Here is a 25,908-nt window from a genome sequence, read left to right on the forward strand (position 1 = left end):
AGGGGAAGCAGGGGTGGGTAAGTACTGATATGTACTGGTCAAACATTACAGGGTAAGAAGAAGACATTTCACTAAGTAAGAGGAAGGCTGAAATGTTGATGTTTGAGAGAGAGGTGGTGTATTGCTTACTAATTTATTTATTTATTTATTTAAACCATTTTTTTTCTTTCTTTGGTGGTGATCAAATACTTGAAGGGATTTAGCTCACAATTTCCTCCTGAAAGCTGTGCTATCCCATATTACTATCTCTGTGCATGATTTTATGTCTATGCTTTATTTAATCTTTTGTTTTTCTGTTTGTGTTTTGTTTATTGTAGAATTGCCATGAGCTGGAGAAGATGGACTTGGAAGAGTGTGTTTTGGTGAGATTTAATATGAGAAGGAATATTGAACGGCCAGTGTAAGGATGCAGTACAATAGCACTTTCAGTTAGATGTGCTTTGATTTTTATTAATAGTGCTGTGTTTATGGTAGGAAATAAAAATAGTTATTGGGAAATTCTACAGAGGGAAATACTTGGAGAGTAACAGGTGATGGGGTGTTTTCCAGAAACAACAGAACTTTCATCTGGTAGATAGAGATATCTTTTTTGAGGGTTGACTCTCCTGCTGTCTGTTGCTTATGGCTGTTTGATTTCTTTTATTTCTAGATAACTGACAGCACATTGATACAACTTTCCATACACTGCCCTAAGCTGCAAGCCTTGGTAAGTGGAACTCTTTGTCTGTGACCTTTGATACACCCCCCCAAACTGCACACACAGGCAGCTCCTGCAGTACAAACCCGGGCTGTCCACTCTGTATCTAGAAAACATTCCTGATGCACAATGATACTGTGCCAAATATATGCAAGTTTCATAAGTATTCTAAAAGCAACACATTACTCCTAAAATATTTACATGTACTGTGTGATTTAAAAAATGTTACCGAGTGATAACCAGAAAGCTTATGTTTTATGGTTAACATCCTTCATATTTGACTACTTACATACTCGATTCAACTTAAAGCACTTAGATCCTTTATAGACACTTTCAAGTGTTCAGTAATGATTTTCTTAGGGAGTATGACACTTCACATCAAATATTGAATAAACAAAACCACCCAGAGAAGATAATGTAATCACTCTGTAATCAGTTTTGCATGCAAGCGTTTTTTTCCCAAGGACTCCATTTACATAATAAATTATGGAAGGTTTTTTTGAACTTGACTTTTGAACATAATTGGGGAGGATTGAGATGCCTTCAGTGGGGTTCTCTGCTTACTATATTTCAAAGAACTGTTTTCTAGGGAGTGGTGGCTTAGACCTTTCAGATCATCAAAACCAATTTGAGGTGACATACATTTCTGTTCTTTAGTCAAGGTACTCCAAAGTTACTAGATTGTCCTTACAGTAGGAGCTCCTGTATTTAGGGCCAGTTGTCCCATAAGTGTAGATTTGTTATGTATTACTTAGATCTATGTGAGAGAACAAGTATCTGTATAATCTGTTCTTAGATGGGATTAAAGGAAGGTTTGCTGCTTTCTTAATTAAATTGTGTTATGATTAGTGTTACTCACTCAGGGTTACTAAGGTAGCAACATGAGGAAAACTGTCTTTTAAAAAGGAACTTGTTCTTTATTTTTTATTATTGTTGTTGTTCTTTATTTTTGCTTATTAATCATCTGGCCTCTTTTCTGAATCATAATTCTTGATGTTAAACCAAGTGAGTTGTCAGAAGATATGGACTCATTTGCATGGGACATGTTCTGTTCTGTAAGGGACACGGTTTTGTATTGTAATCCCAGCTGTAACCAGTTTTCGCAAGAAATCTTTGGTACCAGTTCTGCCAGTGCTTCAACAGAGATACCATAAAACCTCATAGTTTCCAAGGACTTTTTTCTGAACCTACTTCTGTTTGCTGGCCTCTGTGTGTTAGCCCACAGACAGGGAAGTGTGGCCTTGGTAAAATATCATACCTTTTCTAAGGGAACCAGAAAACCTGGTGGTTTTGTTGATCTGTGTATCCTGTGGGAAGAAAGGATATATAGTCAGATTGTCCATGAACAGCAATGAGAATTGCTGGGAAAGAAAAGACAAGGCTAGCAGGTGATAAATACACTACACTAACTAATCTTGATGCTTCAAATGTGAAATCACCTACTGTTGATGGTCCTATAAACTCTTATGTAGTTGTGCTTTAGCGTATATTTAAGTGTATTTGCAATAAATATTTTGGAGTTGCAATGATCAACTTTGTTTTTTGATGTTTGGAGACTCAGTAGATGGTGGAAACAGGCAAAAGAACTGTTAGACCAATTGTAGCCAACTACTAATCTTTGTCAGTATCAGAGTACTCAAGTGCTTTACTTATTGCACTTAAAAAGTAATTTCTAGCAAAAGTGTCAAATAATTGTACATTGAAATTATTAGAGAATCTTTGAAATACTTGTGATATTCCTGGACATGAGAAGGCAGTTGAATTCTTCATTTAAGTTGATCACACTGTTTCTTACTCTCACAGTATGTCAGGCCGTATTTGATTTATACACAGCATTCGATATGTATTAACAAAAAAAAAAAAGAAAAGAATTTCACCATATATTTTTGTTCTTAAGATTTCAAGCAACTGTTTTTGTAAAATTCCACATCATTAACATTTCCTAGCAGGCTTATGAAGTCAGAAAAATCATGTGGTTTAATATGAAGTTTGTATCATTTGACATATTTGTTTCACAAAGTTCTACGAACTCGTTCGTACATCCTGTATTGTCCTTTCAGTACCAAATACCGTGTCTCAGGAAAGCTGATTTTTATAAGCTGCTTACTTCCTGGGATGGAATACTCTTAATTAGCCAGTGACTGCTGCCATAGCCAACAGCTCCACAGAACCTCCTGTCCTTCCTTGAAACAGCAGATCTGTTACAGACATTGGTTAACCCTGCAGCTGCTGATTGGTCCCAGGCTGTGAGCCAAACCAAATGCTCAGAGCATGTATATAGAGAAAGTAGGTACAGGAGAGAGAGTGGTTGGTAGTGCTCAGGCTTCCTTGTCCGGCTGAAATAGAGGATAGATGTGTTGTAACGAAGGTCAGGAAAGCTTTCATGTCAGTCAGATGATTGGCAGGAGGTACTTTTGAGCAGCTCTGAGTTAAAAAGTGCTTTTGGATTGCTGCAAGTGTTTCTTCATCAGTTGCTATCTGAAAAAAACAACTTGGGGCAGGGAAACGCTTCTTCAGAACCAGACACTATTAGACTTAGACTTAGAAACAAGTACGGGCAGAACACAGGGCTGAGCATAAAGAAAGGCATTAGCTCAGAGCCCAGGGCAAGAGGAGAGTTCACAGATCCTGCATGTTTCTACTGGGAAAGATTTGAGAGCATTCATTTCACTGGTGACAGAGTGGTTTTTAAGCCTCCTCCGAGAAATGTCTGTTTCCCGTTGTTGTCATCATCCGTGCTTCTCCAAAAGTCATGAATTCCCTCAAGGAACAAGGAAAGTGCTTTGTGTGGTGCCTGAGATGCAGCAATGTTTTCCATGTTCTTGAAATTCAAAGGATTAAAAAAACACTCTGAAGAGGAGCAGATTTTTTTGGTTTATTATGCTGACTGTTGCAGAAACGACTGGTCCTGTAGCACTACGAGATGTTTATTGCTCCTTGTACGTACAGCCTGAGGTGCTAAGTGCTCACAGCTTGGTTTTTTTTTAATCATTATTTGGCAAATCAGTCCAGTCTGATTGTTCTTTATCTATGTGGACTTGCACAGGCTTGGTCCTCGTGGTAGCTATGAAACAGTAACTCCTGAGTAGATGCTCATCTATTCCTGTATGTTCTTGATCATCTTTTAGAGTTGTTTCTGGCACGGTGCTGTTTGCACTTGTGTGGGGCAATTGGAACAGAATTCCCACGTTCACAGAGAGTAAGGGGGCCTGAGGAATTTTGCCAGTGACATGTTTTGGGACTCAACTTGCGAAACAAAGTAAAAATCCAGTACAGCTATTTTGTTAAGTAAAGCAGTTCCTTGTTTTTACTCTTCCGGATTTCAGCTGTGTACTATTTGTAACTGTTTAACCACTGGAACAAAGGAGATTCAATAGGACTTCTGATGTCCAGAGGCTAGATTAATTTAGGACTGAGTGCTGTTAATTGTTTGCCTCTCTGTTTCAGAGCTTATCTCACTGTGAACTGATCACTGATGATGGGATCCTTCACCTGAGCAACAGTACGTGTGGTCACGAGAGGCTGCAGGTACTGGAGCTTGACAACTGTCTTCTCATCACTGATGTGACTCTGGAACACCTGGAGAACTGCCACAACTTGGAGAGAATTGAGCTGTACGACTGTCAGCAAGTCACGCGAGCTGGAATCAAACGAATCAGAGTATGTGTTTACTGACTTGTTCCCGTGGGAATGCCAGAGCTGTTGATACTGCTTGAGATTGTATGAGTTCTACAGGCATCCCAAGCCAGAAAGGCTGGAAACAGTCTGACTGTCAATCTATTAGGTCTTCCCACCTCTAGAGACTGTAGGTAACTTTTCTGTATGAGCAGCAATAATTGTTTCTGACTCATGACACTTTTGCTGTTGGAATGAAGGTTACCTTCTGCTTTCCATATTTTTTCAAATACGGGCCTCTCAGTTTTTAGGATGGTGTAGTGGTATTCTTTAACTGTTCTAAAATATACATTAAGACACAGAGCCAATAGTAAAACATCTGCGTGGATATTTCATCTGATGGGTTGTGGGGCCCTTAGGCCCTGGAATCCAGCCCCAAACCTTTTCTCTGTGTACCTTGCCCATTAGGTCAGGGACTGCCTACCTTGGAGGGGCAGCATTTTAGCCTTGCTGTTAAACTTGTCTGCAGCTTCATATCCCAAATTTGTGTCCAAACACTTTTGGAATTGGAAAACTCATTCCCAATAGTGACTCAAATTGAGTGCAGATGCCCAGTTCTATTTCCCGCCATCTTCCAGGATGAGAACAGCAGGAGAACTATGGGAGACAAGGTACAGACAAGTCCTCCTTAAGTAGCCAGGGATCCACCCCTCTCTCCCCTGAGGGAAAACACGTGCCTCTCCTGATGGAGAGCTGTCTGGGCTGATTAGTGCTTTGTTGGGTAACCAGTGGGAGCTCTGTGCAAGTTGAATGCCCAGACATTAGTGTGCCTTAGCTGGATGGGACATGAGGAATTACATGTCAGGAGGAGACTGCTTGGCTAACATCCAGTGTATAGATGCTTTCTTCTTAGCTAACCCACCTTCATGAGAGAGTACTTGTTGGCAGCAGTTGAGGTATACTGCTTCTCTTCACTTTTCTCTTTTTAGTTATGTTTCTTTCTCTGCCATTATAATGCAGACTTTTCACCCACAGGCTCATCTACCTCACGTGAAAGTTCATGCTTACTTTGCTCCAGTAACTCCCCCTCCCTCGGTCGGAGGGAGCGGACAGCGCCTCTGCAGATGCTGTATTATTCTTTGACAGTAAGTGCAACCACACAGAAAATTCTGTCGTTGTTGAAGAAAGGGACTGCAAGTCAGCGGAAGGAGGTGGTTTCCTGACAGTCCTAATGGTGGTGTTTGGTCATCCAGTTTTGTGACAAGAAAAGCATTTTTTTTTTTTCCAGGTAAAAATCTTAACGTAATGTGCAGCTGTGGATTAAGTTGGTGATGCTTTGGTTTGTATTAGTAACTCCTTCCTTCTGTTGGCATGAGAACTGCAGTACCGTGTAAAACGTGTGGGCATTGCAGCATAGCAGCCACTTGGTGAAAGGTCACTAAACTTGGAAGTTAATTTGCATTTGTAAGCGCTACTCCGTGTGAAGTTCAAACTTAACGTGGGGCTCGAGTCCAAGGAACTGAACCTGCTGTTCTGTAACATACACGACAGATTAAATATCAGGTGTAAGGACAAATCAGCTTTAGCAGATGTTGACCAAAAAAATGCAAAGCAATCGTAAGCTCTTACAGTGAAACAGCAGCTTATTCTTTTTCATGATTCAGCTTCATATTTAATTACATAACAGGACATAATAGGTAATGTCAAAAGGTAAGATAGTACCTCAAGATAACTACATAAATAGAAATACTTCCCAAGTTTTTGGACTTGGTTCAGTTGAACTATGCTCGTACAAAGCTTGCCCATCACCAAACGCACGTTTATGCCCAAAGCCATCGGCCTTTAACAGGGGTAAGAAATCCACTGTGGTAGAGCTTGTGCACTCTACTGTAACTGGCTGCCACAACCATACATGGTGCTGACTGTAACGCCATTCCTGTGTGTCCTCAGTTACCTCTGTGGTTTGTAAGGAAAGGATGCAGCAGTTCTAGGAAGAGGGATGTATTATACGTGCTGTTCTACAGATGAAGAATGGAAACCAGGTTCAGCTACAGGAAATGCAATGGAGCAAGGAATTCAAGCTGTTTGCCCCATCCATTTTAGGGACAAGCATAGGACAAACTCTGTAGGCAGGAGTTGAACCAAACCAAACCTGTGGTTTTCAAATGTAAAAGCCCAACTCTTCATGTTTGGGGTAAGAAGCTGTCAACTTCTGAATGATAATAATAATGATGAAATCTATGTATTAACTCTTAAGGCCATGCTTTCATCCTTAGTTTTTCAATGCTAGAGGATTAGATAAACTTTTTTATATTAAGCAACTTAATTATCTGAGAGAAACTACTCAACAGTTCAGAAAGCTTTTTTTGTGTAAGTTTGATTGTGTGTGTGTATGTTAAGAGTTCAGGGCCTGTGTTTACTGAAAATTCAAAAGCAGTTGGAATAGCTACTACTGGATAGTAATGCAATTTCCCCCCTCCCCGCCAAATTTTAAGCTACTTCTAAAAAGGAGTGTGAACATGAGACTTCTATGGACAGCAACAGCCAGGTTGCATTCATGATTCACAGAGGATGGGGACAGTAAATTAAGACCTCAACTTCGGGGTTAAATTATAGCTTAGAGTACAGTACATGGATTTCTTTACTACTCCAAAGTAAGCCAATCTGGGCTTCTTTTGCACAGTAGTGGAGTGCTGTTACAATCGTACACCTAGAGTTCCATGAAGACACTGCTATTGTAATAAGAGAGTTTTAAGCAGATTTTATTTTCAACTGTACCAGGAAAGTCATTGGTACCAATATGTCAAGATGTGTTGCCTTTTGTTGGCTCATTTTTTTCTAAGAACATAATGAACCTTGTAAAAGTCCATTGCATTAAAGATGTACAAAAACAAATGGAACCTACTCAGATATAGGACACTTAAATAAACAATCAGCTGATGTCAAACTTGAATTTGTTGCAATTATTTCAAATCTACCCGAGATTGCTACTGGAAGCAGAAGATCTGTGTGACTGTGCTGGGTGCAGGACACACTACAGAGCTTGTTTACTTCCCTTCCTTGCCTTTACATACCATTAGTGCCAAAGCAGATCTTGCAATTAATCTGAGTCTTAACAGTGGACATGTCTGTAATGCGTGTGAGGGGGGAAAAAAAGTAAAAAGAAAAGCACATTTACAAAATTATTGAAAAACATTTATTATACTTAAATTGAAATGTGTACATCTTATTAAAAAACAAAAGCAATTTGCTGGTGCCATAATTTAATTCCAATTTCAAGTGAGCTGGACAAACTACTGTACAACTTTCAAGATTTTTTAAAATTAGATATTTGGATACTTTCCAATCAAGGATATTTCCACTTTTATAAAACATTTGGATTTGAATGTGGTGTGAACTAAAAAGACACAAGTGTCAGTTCAAGAAAATACTAGGACCAAACAATATCCAAAGATGAACAATTCATAGTCAGAAATGTTTAAGTAAGTACATAAAATTTTACTTTCAGTGCAGAAAAAAAAAAACCAAAACAAAAATAGGAAAAAACCCTCTAGGTTTGATGAATTTAAGTTTTCAAAATGCTACAGCTTTCAGAAGCTTTTCTGCTAAGCACTTATGCCAGTTATGAAAGGGGAAGTGAAAAAAAAAAAAATCGAAGTTGCTTTTTTACATGCTGTAGTAGTTGCTTACATGGAACACTGCAGCATAAAAAGCAAAACTATTCCCAAGCTTTTAGCCAGAGATCAAGGTGGAACTTTCCAAAGGCACGAAATGACAGCTCTGAAACTGTCACCCATTACGTTTGGAAATATTCCCCTTTAAGTACCTAACCAGTTGAAACTTAATGTTATCCTAGGAAATGCTGTGCCATGACTGTACAAGAAATATCCAAAATACCGAAAAAGCACATTGCCTGTTTCAGAGAAAAGTGACTATTTGGTCATATGGAAGAGGCACTGTAACAGGTGTACAGTATGGACTGGAGGGCGGAGAAAGGTCAACAGAAAAGGTAAGAAGATGTTTGTCCGTAATAGCAACTCCAGCAGGGCGTTCACTGCTGGGAAGGAGACTTACAGGGTGTGTATTTAGTGTTTCTTAAGCAATTTATTTGATGTTGCTGAAAGCTATGACAGCCCTGTGGTGCCAGTGGGTCATCTTCCCTCATCAGCATAATTCCACTAAGTCAGAAAACCCCACCTCTCACTGCTGTATTTTTAAAACTCACAATTTTACAAGCAAAGAGTTAAACTGCAGCAGTGCTCCGCAGAGAACCTACGAAACTAAACATAAAGGATGCATAGGCAATTCTTTTCCATTAAATTCATTAAAGCAAAACACAATTACTTGGTACCCTCCAATAAGGTACTATTGATAATGCAGTTTGCTGCATGCATATATTGCATCTGTCTAGGGCTTCTTAAAAGCCCTTTTCTGGCATTTACACTTCTTACATACACTCTTATACACAATTTACACGGGAAGCTGTTTTGACAGCTTTACTCTCAAAGACCTGACAACCTGATCACTATCACCTTAACTACTCATCTCCACACAGATTAGCATGTGCTCTGCTAACATCAAAAAATAAAACCAGCGTAAGGTACAAGCACGTAATAGACAAACTGGCACAGAAAGGTAAATGCCCCCAAATAAGTTTACATTCATCTCCAACTGGATACAGATAATAGAAAAGCAACACTGCTCTGCTTCTATGAACTGTATCTACTGGCCATAATTTGCCTTATTTCAGTAAAGGGCAAGCACCTTTGCTTACATTGTCTTCCATGCCTGTACGTAAGCTGTCATGGCATTATACCTCTCATGAGGACACTTAGCTATGGCAGTGATAAGAAAGTTCACCTATCAAACAGCTCATTAGAAAGGTCATTTTGTGTTTTCAATATGAAACATCTTATACAGTGAAGTTAGATCCTAAGGTTTTGGATGATCTTCATAATCTTTAGGCAGGACTTCATTCTGCGTTGGAGTATCAGTGTAGCAATTGTGTGACGTCACTTCAGAATTATGTGGAAGCCTTCACCATTTTCAGCTGAAAAAAGAATAAAGTGTCAATCTTTCTTAAACAGAATCATAAAAATATGAGCCAAGGCACCAAAACACCAAAGTATGGACTTGGTTTTAAAAGTACAGCCCATCCACAGCAAAAACATTGCTTAGCACAAGCAGAAAATTTTTTAAAGCTAAGATGTTATGAAAAATGATTTGTAATTGGATCTTCAAAGTTGGGACAGTTTCTGTAGGTAAAGTCTGCACAGAGTCAAACTTGTCCACTGATTACAGCCATTTGCTGGCACCTTTCACCAGAAATAAACTGGACTCCTAAGGAACTGTGGGATTCCGCACCAACCCACGGAAGATGATTATTGACTAGTAATGAAAGAACAGAACATTGTACTCTGTTCTGCTGACTCTCATGACTCAGTTAACATTCAGTTTCTGAACTTCAGAAGTACTACTGCCAGGATTTTAAATTATTTTGAAACATCACCATTCTCAACAATTATCAGCAGCAAGCACTGTGATGGCTGACTGAGTTTTGTATGAGATTTGTTACCAAATGCTGCACTGGCGCTGAACTGGAAACCTTGGAGAAATGACTGAGGTGCTACACAGAGGCTGAAAGTTCTGACCAAGACAGGAAGAACTCAGTTATTTTCTGCCACTATGTGTACAGATTTTTATTTTTCTGCCACTATGTGTACGGATTTTTTTATTTTTTTGCTCTAAAGAAGGCTCCTTGGTGGAATAAACAATTAAGTTCTAGACTGTCAGAAAAGACAACGTACCTTTTATTGTGGTGAATAAGAAACAACTCTCATCTTGAAAGTTCTGAACCATCTGCAAAAAGAAAAAAAGTTTCAAAACCCTCCTGAATAAGACCGATGCCGAAAGAACACCAAATCAGGTACTAAACACAGCCTTTTATAAGCAATTCCGTATTTTTTGTTTCCTTGAAGGGACACAATATATATACCAAATTAAAATCCACTGCTTGTTACTCATGTAACCAGTTGGGAGCCCATTACTGCTGGCTGTGGTTTGGGAACTCCAAATCTGTGTAGCAGACACCTGAATAAGCCGAATTCAGCAGTATTTGAATACTCCCTGCCTTTGGGCATGATCAAAATAAATACATACTAAGTAATTACTGCAGCATTTATATAGATGAACTATATAGACCTATACAGACCAGTTGCCTCTCTCATCATAGTCTCAATTTAATCAGGTAGACGAAGAGTGTCATTGAAAGAATCCTTCTGCTTGTTTCAATGCAAAGGAAAATATATTCTAAAATATCAGAAAATACTAGGCTGCATTATCAAACAGAAAAAAACAGTAATAAATAAGCAAGCACAAGAAAATCTTCCACTGTAATTCATAAATAAATGCCAAGAAAATAAAATTTCCATTACCTGATCACTAACAAGAATGTGGATGCCTGTGGGACCCTGTCTGTAAACCTGGTTGATCTGATGCAAAGGAATATTAAATGCCAAAGCAAGCTTGCGTGTGACTTCTGAGGCTGCCATCTCCTCTAAGTAGATTGCGTGATAAACTACAAGGAAAAAAAGCATTTACATAAGCATGGTACTAATGGATAATGAGTAACTATATGAAAAGAAATCTGAATCTCTTTACACACCAGGCTTTAAAAAGTTTTAAAAGCTAAAACCATGTAGTTTACTCTCCTCCTGTTGTCACTAAGAAGTATGAACTGCTCTGACTTTTCTTTCAAGGAAAAGTCATAAGCACAACTCTGACAAGGGAGAGGCTTCTGTTTGCTCTGAGACTGAACGCAACTTCCCCATTTTTTCCTGTATCCTGCACAAAAAGGCTTGTCAAACAGACTTAAATGGATTTTTAGAGAGTCACTTAAAGATGGCTTTAGAAGTAGTTTTGGGCAGTCTCAAAAGAATCAGGTAATACAATACATTTGACTTACATGTCTATGCTGTTGCTTTGAACGGGGATATAGATTTTTGGGTTTTGGTAAGGAAAGACTTTTGCAACTGTCTGAATAAACTTCCTACAGATCACCTCAGAGCTGAAGGGGGGGAGGGGAAAATACAGCACAGCAAACAAACAGAACAGTAAGACAAAGCAACTGTTCAGTTTGGTGCTTTATTTACAGTTCTGTAGCTTTATTAAATAGTGTTTGAAACCCTGGGCAGCTCCATGTTTGCACATTCTTCTGCCCCAAACCAAAGACTGAAGATATCTGGGGGAAAATACGTGTTTGACAGCAGCAGTATTCTATTTACAGATCCTCCTCCACCTCAGTTCTTGCATGGAAAATACACAAGCACTGTTGCAGCAACAGCCTGTACAGATTTCAGCTGGGGAAGAGAGGTCTCTTCTGTCAAAGCCAAGAGCAAGAAAATTATTTCAAAGAGCTCCATTCTTTTAAGATTGACATGAATTTTAAGTTCCCATCTGTGTTGAAACAACAGCTATGTTTCAGAAAAATAATACTAAAATCAGGAGCCCATACACTTGCTTGGCTGCTTTTCCTTGCCCAGGCTCTACAGTTTTTCTGCAGCTGCACAGAAAATGACAGCAAACTCTTAACAGAAAATGGGAAAGAATTTAAGTGTTTTATTTGCACTTAGCTTTTACATTTATATGGTAGATACCTTGTCTGTAACAACAGGCACAGCTAGAGAGCTCCTTAAGTAATTACCATGTAACTAGTTAGTTCTATCAATGGACTGAAAAAACCCCAATCATTTAACCTTGAGAGGTTTTAGGTTCTGTTCATCCCGTGCAGTGTTAAAGCAGCACTACTGCTGTGAATACAACTTCTTATGGTTTCTCTGTACACCAGAAACAGAAACTCAGCCTCTTCACTGCTTTCTTCCTTCCCATCTATCTTGTTTTAGACCTTTAAGACAGGGAATGGTGTGCAGAGAGACCGCTGTGCACCGTACCGTATATTGCACCGTTGCTGCTCTCACCATTGCCTGTATCTTGTCTTTCCAGTTGTATGCTCCGTAATGGCTCCTGACACACGTAGATTGTTAAACGGGGCCTAATAGACCTGCAGTTCAAGGAAATCACGTCAGAGAAAAGCCTACGTGCCCTGGAAATACAGAAACTGATAGATCTGTTATGCTAACAGTACACTCGACATGTTTTCTTTCACTGACCCCAAAAAATTAAATTAATATAAAGATAAGTGGTCTCTCAGATGTTTCTGCACTTAAACAACATTTCAATCAATTAAGAGTTCATCAGGATGCTGCTTGTTGTAATTCTGGAACACAACTACTGAGCAACAACAAGCATTCTGCTAAAAAGGTCAACAGTAAGAAGTACCCATTTCAGACAGAATCAGACACACCACCTGGGATGCTGTCTGTGTTAGCACTCAATGCCTGTAACCTCAAAAAACCTCAGGTTGTTCTAAGCTCCCCTGAATGACAAGTTTTGTGTCTTGGCAACAAATCCACCTGTATCAGGAAATTGGCAGGGCCCACCTGCATCTCTCCTGGCTCTGCCCTGGAGGTGTACATAGGAGGTAATTTTTAAACGTCTTGCTGCCAGTTCCTGAGGCAGCTCACACAGGCATCAAGGTCCATCCTGAACTAACTTCCCAACTCCCCCAATTCTGGAATTCCCCATCTGTAGGAAATGACAGAACACCACCCAACAACCTCACCATCAGCCTATTACCTGGATTTCAGTGCATTATACAGCCGAATTCCATCAGCTGGACCACAGATTTGTACCAGATCTTCTCTTGTCAGCTTTAATAAATCAGCACCTGGAGAAATACATGAGGATTTAATGATTATTTTGCATAAAAACATTTTTAAAAATAAATTTACGTTCATTTCAACCAATGACAACAAACTTCACCATGATAAAAATGGAATTTAGCAAACAGGACTAAGTAAAATTCAGAATAGGCACTAGTGAGTGCTAAATAACATTGACCTGTTTTCCAGAGGTTGGATAGTTACACTTTATAGTGTTCACATCTTTGAAACAGTACGAGTCTGCAAGGCACACAATTTCTGTAGAGACAGGCGACTGTTCTGTAGACAAACAATGGTTTTTGCTGGCACCCAGCTTCGTGTGTTTTGAACACATGCAAAATACAGAGCAAAGATATTCGATGGCTTTTCACTCAGTGAATTATCCCAGGCACTCAACTCATTCCTCATGTCCTCTGTGCACTTAAGTTATAACAATGCACTCACGTAATGCTGCTAAAAGGCTGGCATAACTAAAGCAGTGTGGACAAATCAGTACATCAGCAACTTGGGGCAAGTCCAGGCTGTGGGATACTTCCATCCAAAATCAGCTTTGGTTTTTGTTTTGTTTGTTTGTTTTTTTTTTTTTAAAAGATGCTGCAAATTAATGATCTGTGAAAACAACTGCTTCCCTGAAGATTTACTTTAGAAAAGGAAGCCTCAGAGATACTAAGGAGATCTAAAAACAAAATGGAAGTTTCTTCTGAGAAGCAACATAGGTGTCAATGAAGAAATCAACCATCTGAAAAATCAGTCACTGTAATAGTTGAGTGGGAAAACAGGAAAAAAAAAAATCTTTATTTGTGAAAATACTCCACAAACTATCTAGGAATGCACAGGTAAAAGCCAGCACAAATAATTTATCATGGCCCTTAAATACTGTAATCAAAAAATGCCCACACCTGAAGTAGTATAATAAAAGCCACATACTCTTGCTTCAAAGAAAAACCAGCCAGCTAGTATTTGACTTTTATTATGATAATAATGATGAAGAAGAAAAGTTTTCCAAGAGCCTTGGTCAGAATTTGGTACTGAAGTTTATTGAAAAAGCTTAGCAACCATAATACAAGAAGCACAGATCAAAAACTAACTAACCAGTAGCAGAAGAATAAACCTTCCCTTGACCAGGGAAAAAGTCTGGTACAAGGGGAATCCTGACTGAAGCACGAGCTAAGGCAAGAGGCAGAGAGCTGTCATCATTCATCATGTGTCTCCAAAGAAAACAGAAAATGAATTTTATTTATGGTGTGTAGTGTCATCCCACCCTTTGCACAATTACATGCAAGACTGAAGAAGCAAACAACAAAACACAGCCCCACATAGTGCATCTATTGCCATGTCTTGTGTCCGGAAACACAAGTGGAAACTGCATTGCTATTTAATAAGCAAATCAGTAAATAAATATGTATACCATATTGTTCTTAGAGAATTATTTTCCAACACAGAACTTGCTCATTAACACCAAGAAAGAAAAAAGTAAACTACAGATACCTGAGAAATTTGAAAAAAGCCTTGTATAGGTTGAGAACCTATTCTTGAGCAACCACTGCTGAGTTTCCTGGATTGTGGCTGAAGGATGAAGCTGCTGTAAGAAACAAGATTGAATATGACAATTTGGATACTAAAAAAACCAAAACCAACAGACCCCAAGCCACTAAAAAATTTCTCTCAGTTAAACACTTCCTCAGTACCTATTAATATCGAGTATAAATCAAGTGTTCTGATACAACTACACAAATATAGCCATGATCAGTATCAGAAAGCAAACACTCACATCTCCTGATCCTTGAGAGGTTCCATCTCCTTGATGATTTGGGGAGGAAGAATTGCTACAGATTAAAAAACAAAAAGAAAAGTATTACTAGAATTTTATGAACCGAAATATTTAAGTGTTGTTGAAAAATAACTTGAGATTCCCAAAACAATAAATATCACAGGTGAAAGACATATTAAACACCATGTAGATTGAAACTTGTTAAACTCAAGAGAAAGATCATCCCACTTCAATATGGAAGTGATCTGGTTCCTATTTTATATATCCTTTATGTACTGGAGAAGCAGATTTACCAACACTCAAGGGAGGTTACATGGCCACTTCACTGCCTTAGAAGGGTGACTGAGGAAGAATTAGTAAAATACAAGGCAGACAAAACCCAGTAAACAGGCCAGACAATACCACTGTAAATCATTTTTGGATCAAATGCAAATTTGGTTATAGTAGTTTAACTAATGACTCAATATAAAATGTTACCAATTCAATCTTTGTTGAAATGCTTGTGAATTGCTGGGGTTTTTTTCGTACAGATTATATTAACTGTGTATGAGGGGAATGAACTGTTCTTAATGAAAAAAGCTAAAAATAGTTTCCATAGGCAAGGACTAAATTAGAATAGTTAAAAGGTAAAGTATTTGCTATATGACAAAGGACAAGAAGTTGTTTTTAAAAACATATAGGAAGAAACAAAAATGGTGATGCAGAAGTAATAACCTTATAATTGAACCAAATGATAAAAGTATCATACTTAAGAATGAATATATAGGTCAAAATGATCTTTCAACTCCCCATGGAACCAGAACATAGTTGCATTTACTCAGAAAACACTTTTGAATAAGCCTGATTTTAAAATGCTATCTTTAACTGGGGTACAGAATAGAAACCTACCTGTCTGGGACACTGTAGGTATTATGCTGAGCAGAGGTAAAAGTTGGAGCAGGAGTAGGACTGTTGTTTACAAATGTTGTAGGAGTATCAGGCCACGGTGAGCACTGAAGATAAAGAATTAAAACTTGAGTTTCTCTTGACAATACATTCTTTACTCTGATGCACACTTGTTTCATTTAAAGCCAGGATTTTATCCACAGAGTATTTTGATTTGCAATTCCAAATCGAGATTCCCTCTATCCCACACATTACATGCAGATATTCCAGGTAAAAATCAGTTCTACCTTGTTCTTTCATGAAGACTCCTAGTTATACTGCCTTCTGTTTTAAAAAATTAGGGTATTATTTGTGAAACTGACAAAAGACCTGTACAGATTATTCAGTCTAAAACAAAGCCAACCAACCCCAGCCATCTGCTGGAAAAAAACTTCTTTCATCCTGTGGGATGAAAGGGCTGTTTAAACTGCAGGTATCAGGACACGATAATAGGTGCTCAGTAATAGTAAGTAAAGCTATGAAGCTAGATTTTATCTTGTGGATAAATGTATCTGCCCTGAGAGCAATTAAATACACGTGGAATTTTCAGTATAAATTTTTGTTAATTTCAAATTTTTTATTCATTTACAGCAAGACTAAAATATGTTTACTTACATGGACTGATTTCTCTGAACTGCTTGGTAAACTAGAATATTTTACACAAATTTAAGTCATCACAAGGATAAGATAAGCCAGCTGTCAAATTTTGTCAGTCTTTTTTGGGTATTTTTTTAAATCATGATGATTAAGCCCTTCAAAACAAGGCTACCTTTAGTGCTTCTGATAGTATTGAAAATCCAGTATTTTAAAGAAAAACAAAAACCACATTTTGGTATCTTCGAAGACATGATTAAAACAAGCAAGTAGCCCAAGATGAGGTAAGCTAAGACCATGCCTGTTAAAACAACAAAGATTTCTGATATGCTTATCATGCACCAGCTAAATACCTTGTAAGGAATTTTGAGAGTTACATCATAGCCTTGTAGCAGGGAAGAGGAGGAGGGAGGAGAATAAGTATGAACTAACATCAATGCAAACTTATTTCAACAATTTTGTGTTGAAAGATCTTTCTGCCATCCAGGGTAAACAGTAAACAAGTGTAACACCAACCAGCTGCCATCTTCTCTAAGAGAGGCAACAACATTTCTGTGCTGGACTCCAGTCTTCAGCTGTCAGAGTTAAGATGGCAAGTTCCCCAGCACAGTGCACAGAATTAAAAAAAACTAAGTCTTGCATGCAAATAGCTTAAAAATTAGGAACATTCTTTATCTGTCTGAGATTTGATTCAAACCAGCATTTTTGCTACCTACTGTATACACAGCCTTTGACTATGCAAAGCCACCCTTCAGCCTACAAACAGTGCCCCCCACACAAAGCACGCTCCTCTATGACCTTGTAGGATGACATGTTCTTCCTCCTATTCTGTATATTCCCATCTGTTGTTTCTCTTCTCAAGCTCATTTTTTATGTTAATATCAAAGATGATGTATTACAACACATACGTAGTTACAAGAGGCCTTCATTCCCTAATTATGTGGTCCAAAGCCATAAGTTGAAAATAAAAGCTCAACATAATAATGTTAACTTTGTTCTTCTGAAATATTTTGAAAGAGTTATTAATATTCTTTAATTTTCTGACATTCTCTCCCTATATTTTAACCTGAGATGTTTATGTGGACACACAGATGCAAGCTCTATATCCTTAGCCACCATTCCCTTACAAGATTCTATTCACCATATATTTAAATTCAGGGTCAGCAAAGAATGCACTGGTGCCAGAGAATGTCTTTTGAGACATTTCCCAAGGCAGGTACTGCAGGTAATGTTTCTGTCCTTCAGACCAGCTGAAGTTCTTCACAACAGAACTCTGGGTTTAAATCCAGGAAGAAGCAAATTTTAAGTATTTAGAGAAACAGAATGCCAACCCAAAGCAAGTAGCCTCTCTTCTCCCATAAATACATTTTCCTACCTAGTCTCCTCTTCCAGCAAAAACATCACTATCTATCAACTGAGACTGAATCAGTTGGTTAAAAAGAAAAAAAAAGTAGTAGTAAGTGATATACTACTGCAACATGTCTATTGGCTCCGTTCTTTCTTCTGTCTTACAGGTTGTGGAGGGAAAAACGAGTATTTGAACACTGAGATACTTAAGTTCTGAAAGGTTCAAGGAACAAAAAAGTCTTCCAGCAATTAACCCAAGCTGAGCTGATTATGCTTTCGGAATCACTTCCATGCACAACTGCTCTATGCTTCACAAACCCACAGGTTCAGAAAGACAATTAGGCAAATGCCTGGGCATCAAATCCAGTAACACTAAAAAGACTGAGCAGACGTGCTTTCTAACATCCTGCATGATGATTCTGGATCCTGGGGGGGGGGGTGGGTGGTTATAAGGAGAATGGATCAGAGAAAGTGGCAGGGCTTCCCTGAAACAGCACCTGCCATTCCCACTGTGGGGCACAGAACACTGGACTTCATGGACTTGTCCTCTGATCAATCAGGGTATTTCTCTTATTTCTAAGGCAAAACTGAGTTAAGCAAAGGACATTAAGCAAGATAATGATACTAATACTGAAGTCCCTGGCCAGTGAAAGCAAAACCAGGAGAAAAATGTCATTCTGTCACAAGGAAGCATTCAACTCTGTAAAAAGTCATCACAAAACAGAAATAAGATTGGCATTATACCTTTACCTACAATACACAAAAAAATATACACTGCTGAATTTCCAAAGATCAGGTGTTTGAGGTCTCAAGACTAACTGCCCTCCATTACTAGTACACTGATACAATACTACTGATACAACTGTACTCTGTAAACTGTCTGATTTCCAAATGTGGATTAATTCATGAGAAGGAGAAAACTATTTTTGTTTCAAATCTTTAACAGCCTTCTGTATAGGCCACGAATGAAGTTATGAAGTGTTGAGCAATGGTTTTACTGATTTAAAGAGAAGATAACAAATCTTTCTAAGAATGACAGAATGACTTTCCAGATTCAGTATATATAGCACCTAAACTCAGAACGTTCCTAGCTTCTGAGGAATTGCAAAATCTCAAGCAATTCTAAGCCACTGTTCAATGTCCTTCCCCTTCCTACTTCCAATCCACTGGAATATGCCCAAACTTATGCCTTTTTTTCAAACTGAACCTTGACAAAGAACTCTATACTATATTCAAATGCCAAATAAGCATGAAAACAAAATACGGTAAGTCTAATTTGTTCTCCAAGTTAGACTTACTGTACTTGAGCACACAGAATCATCTTTAGAAAGCAAAGAGCATCAATTTTCTCATACAAGGTATACAGCTTTTTCAACGAACCTATAAAATACAGGGGGTTTGCCCCAAACCAACACAGTTGCCAGCAAAAGCAAAAAACTGCTGTGCATACAGACTTAATTGTTATGAGTGCAGAAAAAGTTATTCCCAAAATGTAAAGTCACCCACATTACATATCCTGTATGCTGATACTGCTACACAAAGCATAGATGTTGAAAATGAATAAATACTATGCTTATGTTACTAAATTAGTTTTGTTCCAGCTCCACTTTCTGCTTCATGTAGTCTCTAGAAGATTTTATATTTAAGTCACTTACAGAAAATATTTAACTTCTGCTCCAGTATTTCGTGTCCAAAACTTAATATACTAATTGATTTCAAGGCCTATACCAGGAAGTCTTCTAACTTCCATGTGCTCTATAAGCACCTCTATCTGCAAAAAATTACCATTTGACCAAGTTTAGTCAAATTGTAGTTTATATATTCTAGCTCATGACATACACTATACACTAATATAAAAATCAACTAAGATACTGCAGACAGAAAAAAGTGCAAAGACCTTACTACCACAATCCAAATTTGCCTATTTTTCCAAATTCAAAGCAGGAGAAAGAAAGAATCTGGTGGGGTTTTTTCTCTTCTTCCTCACATAGCTGCTATCTTCTATATATTAGGAGAGAGGAAACACAAAGTGCCTCCTTCATAAAACGGTTCCTGAATGAAGGTCATCTGTAAATAAACATCCCCTCTGAGGTCCAGAAAAGTGTTGAGTTTGTAGCCTTTTATATTGTCCTAGTTATGGGGCTGGGACCAGTTTATCACTATGTGGGTATAACCAAAACTGTGTATTCTACACCCTCTGTGTCATTTCTGATGGACTGTTAATAATGGATCATTTGCAGCAGCTGCCCAGGGCACCCTGACACCTCAGGCTACAAGTTTCAAACCCAGCTTCAAACCCTGTGAGGGTTTCTTTGTCTTCACACCTCGGGGAGGCATTAGCACCTTCATACCCAGCCTGAGGGGTCATCTTTGCTAATGGGCCATACTGGACTGGCATAATAGGCAGCTGCAATGACCTACACTATCAAAGACTCCAAAAATATCCTTTGACTCACAGAGTCACAGAGTGAAAATCCCCACCCTGGGGGAGGTACTGGACATTCCCACCTGAACCTAAGCATATATAATCTTGGGGTTTTGGGACTTCTGGTACCACTCGTTGGATCCAGAGGAGGACCAGAACTTCAACTCTCGATAAGACTGTGATCATTACTCAACAGAACTGCCACCATCATCTGGACCAACAGGTTTCCTTTCCTTTTACTTTGCACCCAGGGGGACCACGTGGTGCTCAGCACAGGGGCTAATGCACACTGTTCTGTTCTTGTCCCAGGGTATGGGGTTATACATCTGTCTTTGGGGGTTAAAACCAGTTTTTCTCTGTATTATTGCATTTATTGTAACCTTTTTAGTAAATTGTAACTGACTTGTAATCTCTCGAGTTGGGTTCATTTGTCCCACTGGTTTACTTTTAAACCAGCACATGTATCTACAGAGAAAGTCAATGCTCCATAGCATGAAAAAAGAATCTTAACAAGCAGTTTAACTATGTGTCTGTTTGGAAAATACTGAAATAAACACTGCAGAAACTGCAATAAATGCACTAAATTTTGATACATCAGGTGAATTAAGAGAAGTCATGGAAAAGCATACCTAGATGCTATGAAAATGAGTAATAAAGAAAAGATGGGTTATGGTAATTAGAAAAAACCCTCTGGTTCTTAGGAAAGAGCAGAATGGCTGTTCAGAAATGAAGCTTCACTGAACTCCTTGCATTGTGTTATAATCCCATCCAAATTAAATTGGAAAGAAAACATATTAGATTCAATGTTTTCTGAAGGAAACACAGTGAGAAATTGATCTGTCCAAATCTGATTATGACTCATCTGGAAGTAATCATTTAGGGGAGAGGAAGAAAAAAGAAAGAAAAAAATAGAAATATCCAACAAATAGAACAACAGAACCTTGGAGGGACAGAATAAAAAAAAAACAACACACAAAATGAGATGCAAAAAGGAATAAAAAAGACAGCCTATATAACAGGTTAGGTGTAAGCATAAGATAAGAATACACAGCTTTAAAAAGGAAGAGAACTATAGATTGCATCCATATTAATTTGCAGAATTCAAGAAAAGGTAACAGAGAACTATTTCTGGGCATCTAGGAAGCACCACTGGCTAAGTAACAGCCAGCACTCCTGACTGCATCAAGACAAACACACTCCAAACAATACTGTTTTTCTGTAATGGAGCTACAGTTCCCAGGACATCTGAAGTAAAAAGATACATCATACATAATATGTAAAACAGTGTCAATTTTCATACTTAGATGTATGGAAACAGGCCTTCACTTTTTGTGTCTAAGCCCCTCTTTCACAACTGTACTGCATATACAGAACATCTGATCTACATGTACGAGGGAAGTCTGGTAACAGCCAAAGCTTCTGATGGCCAAGTTTGGGAAGAGATTTGCAAGGACAGAATTGCTCTAAGTAGAAACATGTATCATCCCTGTCCATATTTAGAGGGCCCCCAAGAATAAGACTGTCTGGTGACAAGAGAAGAATGCCTGATGAGTTGGTCTTCAAGATATAAATCAGATATTCCTTTTATCGATCAAGAAAACAAGTTTACATTCAACTTATATAGCTAAACACAATGTTTAGTGAGTGTGTAGCAATTACCAACATACCACTATGAATACAGCAAAAACAGTGTTTCTTGGTATTTTTTATGGGCTTGTTGATTTTTAATAATTTTGTTAATGATAAAAATCATTGTAATGATGGAAATATCACGTGTTAAATCTGCAAACAAAACCAAGTAAGCAAGGCTGAAAGGATTTCATCCTACATGGATAAAATTCCAAATGGTCTGAACAAACTCACTGAATTATCTCAAGACAACATTTTGTTAAGGGCAAATGCAAACCAGGAAAAGTCAGCTGCACAATTAAGAGAATTGGAAAGCTGTGCATACCTGTTATTCAAAATAGCCTGTGGGTCATTGTCCTTTATGTGCTTTGGAAAAGGCATTAGAAGTCCAGTACTGTCCTACGTCAGCTTTTTTTCTGTACAATTAAAGCAATGCTTCCATTCATAGAAGCTTAATATTTCAAGGGATTGTCAAGAAAAGGTTAGACAATTTCCAGGTATCATTTAGCTACAGCATGTTCTACTCTGGACAATAATTTGTTTAATTTTTTTAAAAATACTTTTCTCTATTATTCTTCCTATAAGCAACAATCATTCAATGAAATAACAACAGAAGGAGAAGAGTGCATAGGGTAAAGAATAACACAGAAATCCCTCAAAGACCAGCTTCAAAAGATGCTTTATAAGTGAAAGCGATAAAATCCTGTTTTGTCCTGCTTCTACCCCAGGGCCAGCTGAAACTAATAAAAGAACACAGTGCCAAAAAATCCTTAAAGTGTGCCTTAAAAGAAAAATCAAAAACAAAACAAAACCAACCCAACCCAAAAGCCAAGAACAGTAGAACGTAAATTCAGGCAGCTTAGTACCTACAATAGTTTCAGAGTGCACAACACAAAATGAGCAATTCATGAGCACAACTCATGAATCCTTCAAAGAACCCATCTGACTAATACTGCTTGTTCCCTGCCACCTGTTACATGGTTTATAAAGAAGAGGCATATTCTGAAGTATTTTATAACCGAAATATAAAACCTTATACATCACTTTCACAGATCAGAAATACAAACCAAGTTATGTCTGAGGGACAGGAGTCAGACAGTCATTGCCTAAGGACTGGCAGGAAATTCCAATCAGCACAGTGTGCCTGTTCAAAGAACAGTCAAATAACTGTTTTTCACAGCCATGTTATTAAATGACATTCGAACTTGCTAAATGAAAGATGAGGGATTGTTTCTCTCAAATGTGTAAGGTCTTAATGATATTCACCTTAAGGAAGAGCATTTAAGAGCTCTAAAATGCTAACCCCTGACAGGACGACTACAGAGGACATATGTTAGGGAGGGCATGGGATATATGTTAGCTTCCTTTTGGGGTAAACATACAGGGTTAATATAACACTTCAGGAAGATGAACGGACACTTCTGAGCTGCATTAAACCTCCCTGGAGCACAGTATGTAGATGGCTAAAGGAAAAAATCAGTAACAACCATCTACAACACATGGCACTTTAAAAAATACTGATGTACATGAAAACTTCTGTTGAATGTAAGTACAAACAGGGACAAACCACTAAATTTCACTGTTCTTACTTCCACTAATTACATACATTTAGGAAAGCAAAAAGCTATTTCATTTAAAGTCACATAAACTGAAAGCTCTTGACTTTTAAGTTACACAGTCCCTCTGCAACAGTTTAAGTGTTAGATTTAGGAAGGATTCCTTTGCTGAAAACAAACATGGAGTAATTGGTACACATAAAAGTGAATAAAATTAAGACACAGCAATCAAAATATTTTTACTTAATATAATGGAAGTTTCTCCTATATCTAACACTGCACAAGGTATCTTGCATAATCAAAAGGTAAGCAGAAGTCCCTTACACTGCCTCGCTTTGCCAGAGAATCACCGTAGTCTGCTGGCAAAGTCCGCTTGCTGGACTTTTTCTGCTCATGTTCAACTGCATCTTCAATTATAGGCTCAAGCCTCATCTGGACAAACACCAAAGATGTGGATCAATTTCTTTTCATTATACAGTGAGGAAAGATCTAAAAGCCTTTTAAAAACTTCTGAAATATTCAGAAAACTGCATAGAACTCACTGATGTTTAAATTAAGAGAAAATGCAAAAACCTACTGAGGCTCTGGCCTGAAACTCAGTCATCTCCGTAAAACAGACTTTGAAGCTCAAATTTGGTATTTAAGTTCTAGAGTCCCCCCCTCTTTTTTTTTGTTTTTGCTTTTCATATGCAAGATTTTTGGATCTCTATCAAAAGTCTTGAGGGTTCAGTACAGTCAGTCAAACAGCGTTCAATCTTAGTGTGATTTAATACAAGAATCTATCGAGTATCTAAATGCAAGTTTACCAAACAACAGCTTAAAATTTAATGTTGCTGCTCACTGGACAAATTTGTCAAATAAAAAGCTTATCTTTATGTAGAACTAATTCTTCCCCAACCCTTCCAAGACTGCAGCTAAGCAACATGCTGTATCTATGTATTTTCTCCTGAGTCAGCAGATGCAATTTTATTTTGTTACCTCTGTAAGAACTGTGGTGTCATATGAAGGCTGATACTTCTCTTTTTCATGTGCAGTTCGCTTTTCCATCTTTTCTCTGTCTGTTTTCTGTTTTCTGTCTGCTCCTTTGGGCTATAAATGAACAAGAATGCAAGTGGAAAATGGTTTTATAATTGAAATCTGATCTCAGAAGTCAAGCAGTAACATCACGATGTTCGGCATCTTTATGAGAACTTCTGAGAGACTTAAGGATCTGTTTTCTGCTGTTACCTTAAAAACTTTGATTTGACAACTAGCTGAATGCAGATGATCTGTATATTCTCCATTTTCAGTCTGTTTAAAAGTGTCAACCTGAATCCTAAAAGGAACTCCTTTCTCTCCTCCGTGTTTACGAGGGGTAAATTCAGTGCTGATACAATGTACCTGAAAGGAAACAATGACCAAACAAAAACCACCCTCAGAAGCATTCCAGACATAAATTTTATTACATGTTACCAACATCACATACAGTTTCTTGCAATAAATATTAGCAAAGCTATAAAAGGTCACTGACTAGGAGAGTTTCTCATCTCATGCACCCTCATGTCAGGGTATTTTCAAATATGCCCAACTCTATAAAAATCCACAGGCCTTTAAATCAGTATGGAATTGCCTCAGGTACGACATCAGAATGAAATGTGGATTTATAAACTAGAAATTCCCTTAAAAGATATCTAAGGAGAAAATCAGTGCAACAGGAGTTATGGTGAATCTCACTGGACAGTGCTCCCAATTTTTTGTTGCTTCCTTATGGAATTTTAAGTGAGCCTTTAGAATGAGTGAACTATACTTGCATAATATGTATCAGTTCCATTTTCAGTCTGTTACCACTTCTAAGGAAGTGCATAAACAAAAATATTCAATAGTTTATCTCATACTTCTTCAAGGAGACTACATTTTATTAATTATGTAACTCCTACTAAAAAAAGTATCTTTTATCATACTAGATCAAAATTAATTTATTGACAATATGGAATTTAACCTATTTTGACAGCTTCATCGAGAAACACTGCTATCTCAAACTTTATACCTATACCTTTTTATAATAAAACCAGATCTGAGACAAAAGGTAAAAATCCTAATGTAAATCTGAACATTACATATTAATAATTCCCAAACAAAGAATGTTCAGTTGCTCTGAATAATAAACACACAAATAATAAAATTCCTAAAACAAGGAAGCCTATTGATATAGTAAGAAACATCTCTGAATATCTGATTTAAACCCCTAATTTTTTAACACAATACTTTTCATTTTGTATCCTCAAGCCAAGATTCTGCTTAAGCCCACCACCAGGCACGTGAGCTTCTCACTTGAAAAAAGCAAGTAGTAATGAGAGTTATTGAGAGGGATATTAGTTAATTCTTATACTTCTTATAACTAAATATTTTTTAACTATGACAGCTTTCTTCAAAAAGTTTTTTGAAAGCTTTTTATCTATTTTTCTATAAACTCAAAGTAAATTGAAAAACCTTACTAGGGACCTTAATAGAACTATGAACCCTTGTGTTTTTTCACAAAGATGGTATTTAATGGCCACCTCACAAGTAAGAAACTGAGATGCTCTGTAGTG

At 37.8% G+C, this 25,908-nt stretch overlaps 2 protein-coding genes across 7 annotated transcripts in view; one reads left to right on the plus strand and one right to left on the minus strand.

Annotated features, from left to right (window-relative positions):
* FBXL2 (F-box and leucine rich repeat protein 2) overlaps window positions 1-7,265 on the plus strand; it is a 53,123-nt gene extending 45,858 nt beyond the window's left edge. For all 4 annotated transcript variants that reach the window (XM_064669460.1, XM_064669459.1, XM_064669461.1 and 1 more), the window contains 4 exons: window positions 318-362; window positions 650-706; window positions 4,145-4,357; window positions 5,348-7,265. In XM_064669460.1, coding sequence (XP_064525530.1) covers window positions 318-362; window positions 650-706; window positions 4,145-4,357; window positions 5,348-5,455 — 423 coding nt within the window. In that variant the 3' untranslated portion in view covers window positions 5,456-7,265. The remainder of the gene's footprint in view (window positions 1-317; window positions 363-649; window positions 707-4,144; window positions 4,358-5,347) is intronic.
* Window positions 7,266-7,485: 220 nt separating this feature from the next.
* The window catches only part of UBP1 (upstream binding protein 1), a 52,686-nt gene continuing 34,263 nt past the window's right edge, over window positions 7,486-25,908 (minus strand). For 2 of the 3 annotated variants that reach the window (XM_064669445.1, XM_064669452.1), the window contains 10 exons: window positions 24,566-24,718; window positions 24,317-24,427; window positions 15,752-15,855; window positions 14,864-14,918; window positions 14,581-14,674; window positions 13,007-13,097; window positions 12,262-12,371; window positions 10,747-10,889; window positions 10,120-10,171; window positions 7,486-9,362 (listed from right to left, as the gene is read on the minus strand). In XM_064669445.1, coding sequence (XP_064525515.1) covers window positions 9,325-9,362; window positions 10,120-10,171; window positions 10,747-10,889; window positions 12,262-12,371; window positions 13,007-13,097; window positions 14,581-14,674; window positions 14,864-14,918; window positions 15,752-15,855; window positions 24,317-24,427; window positions 24,566-24,718 — 951 coding nt within the window. In that variant the 3' untranslated portion in view covers window positions 7,486-9,324. Of the gene's footprint in view, window positions 9,363-10,119; window positions 10,172-10,746; window positions 10,890-12,261; window positions 12,372-13,006; window positions 13,098-14,580; window positions 14,675-14,863; window positions 14,919-15,751; window positions 15,856-23,662; window positions 23,771-24,316; window positions 24,428-24,565; window positions 24,719-25,908 lie in introns of all 3 variants that reach the window. The other variant, XM_064669434.1, reaches the window with a different exon arrangement.

This window comes from Pseudopipra pipra, chromosome 1 (assembly GCF_036250125.1).
Source record: "Pseudopipra pipra isolate bDixPip1 chromosome 1, bDixPip1.hap1, whole genome shotgun sequence".
Classification (NCBI taxonomy): domain Eukaryota; kingdom Metazoa; phylum Chordata; class Aves; order Passeriformes; family Pipridae; genus Pseudopipra; species Pseudopipra pipra.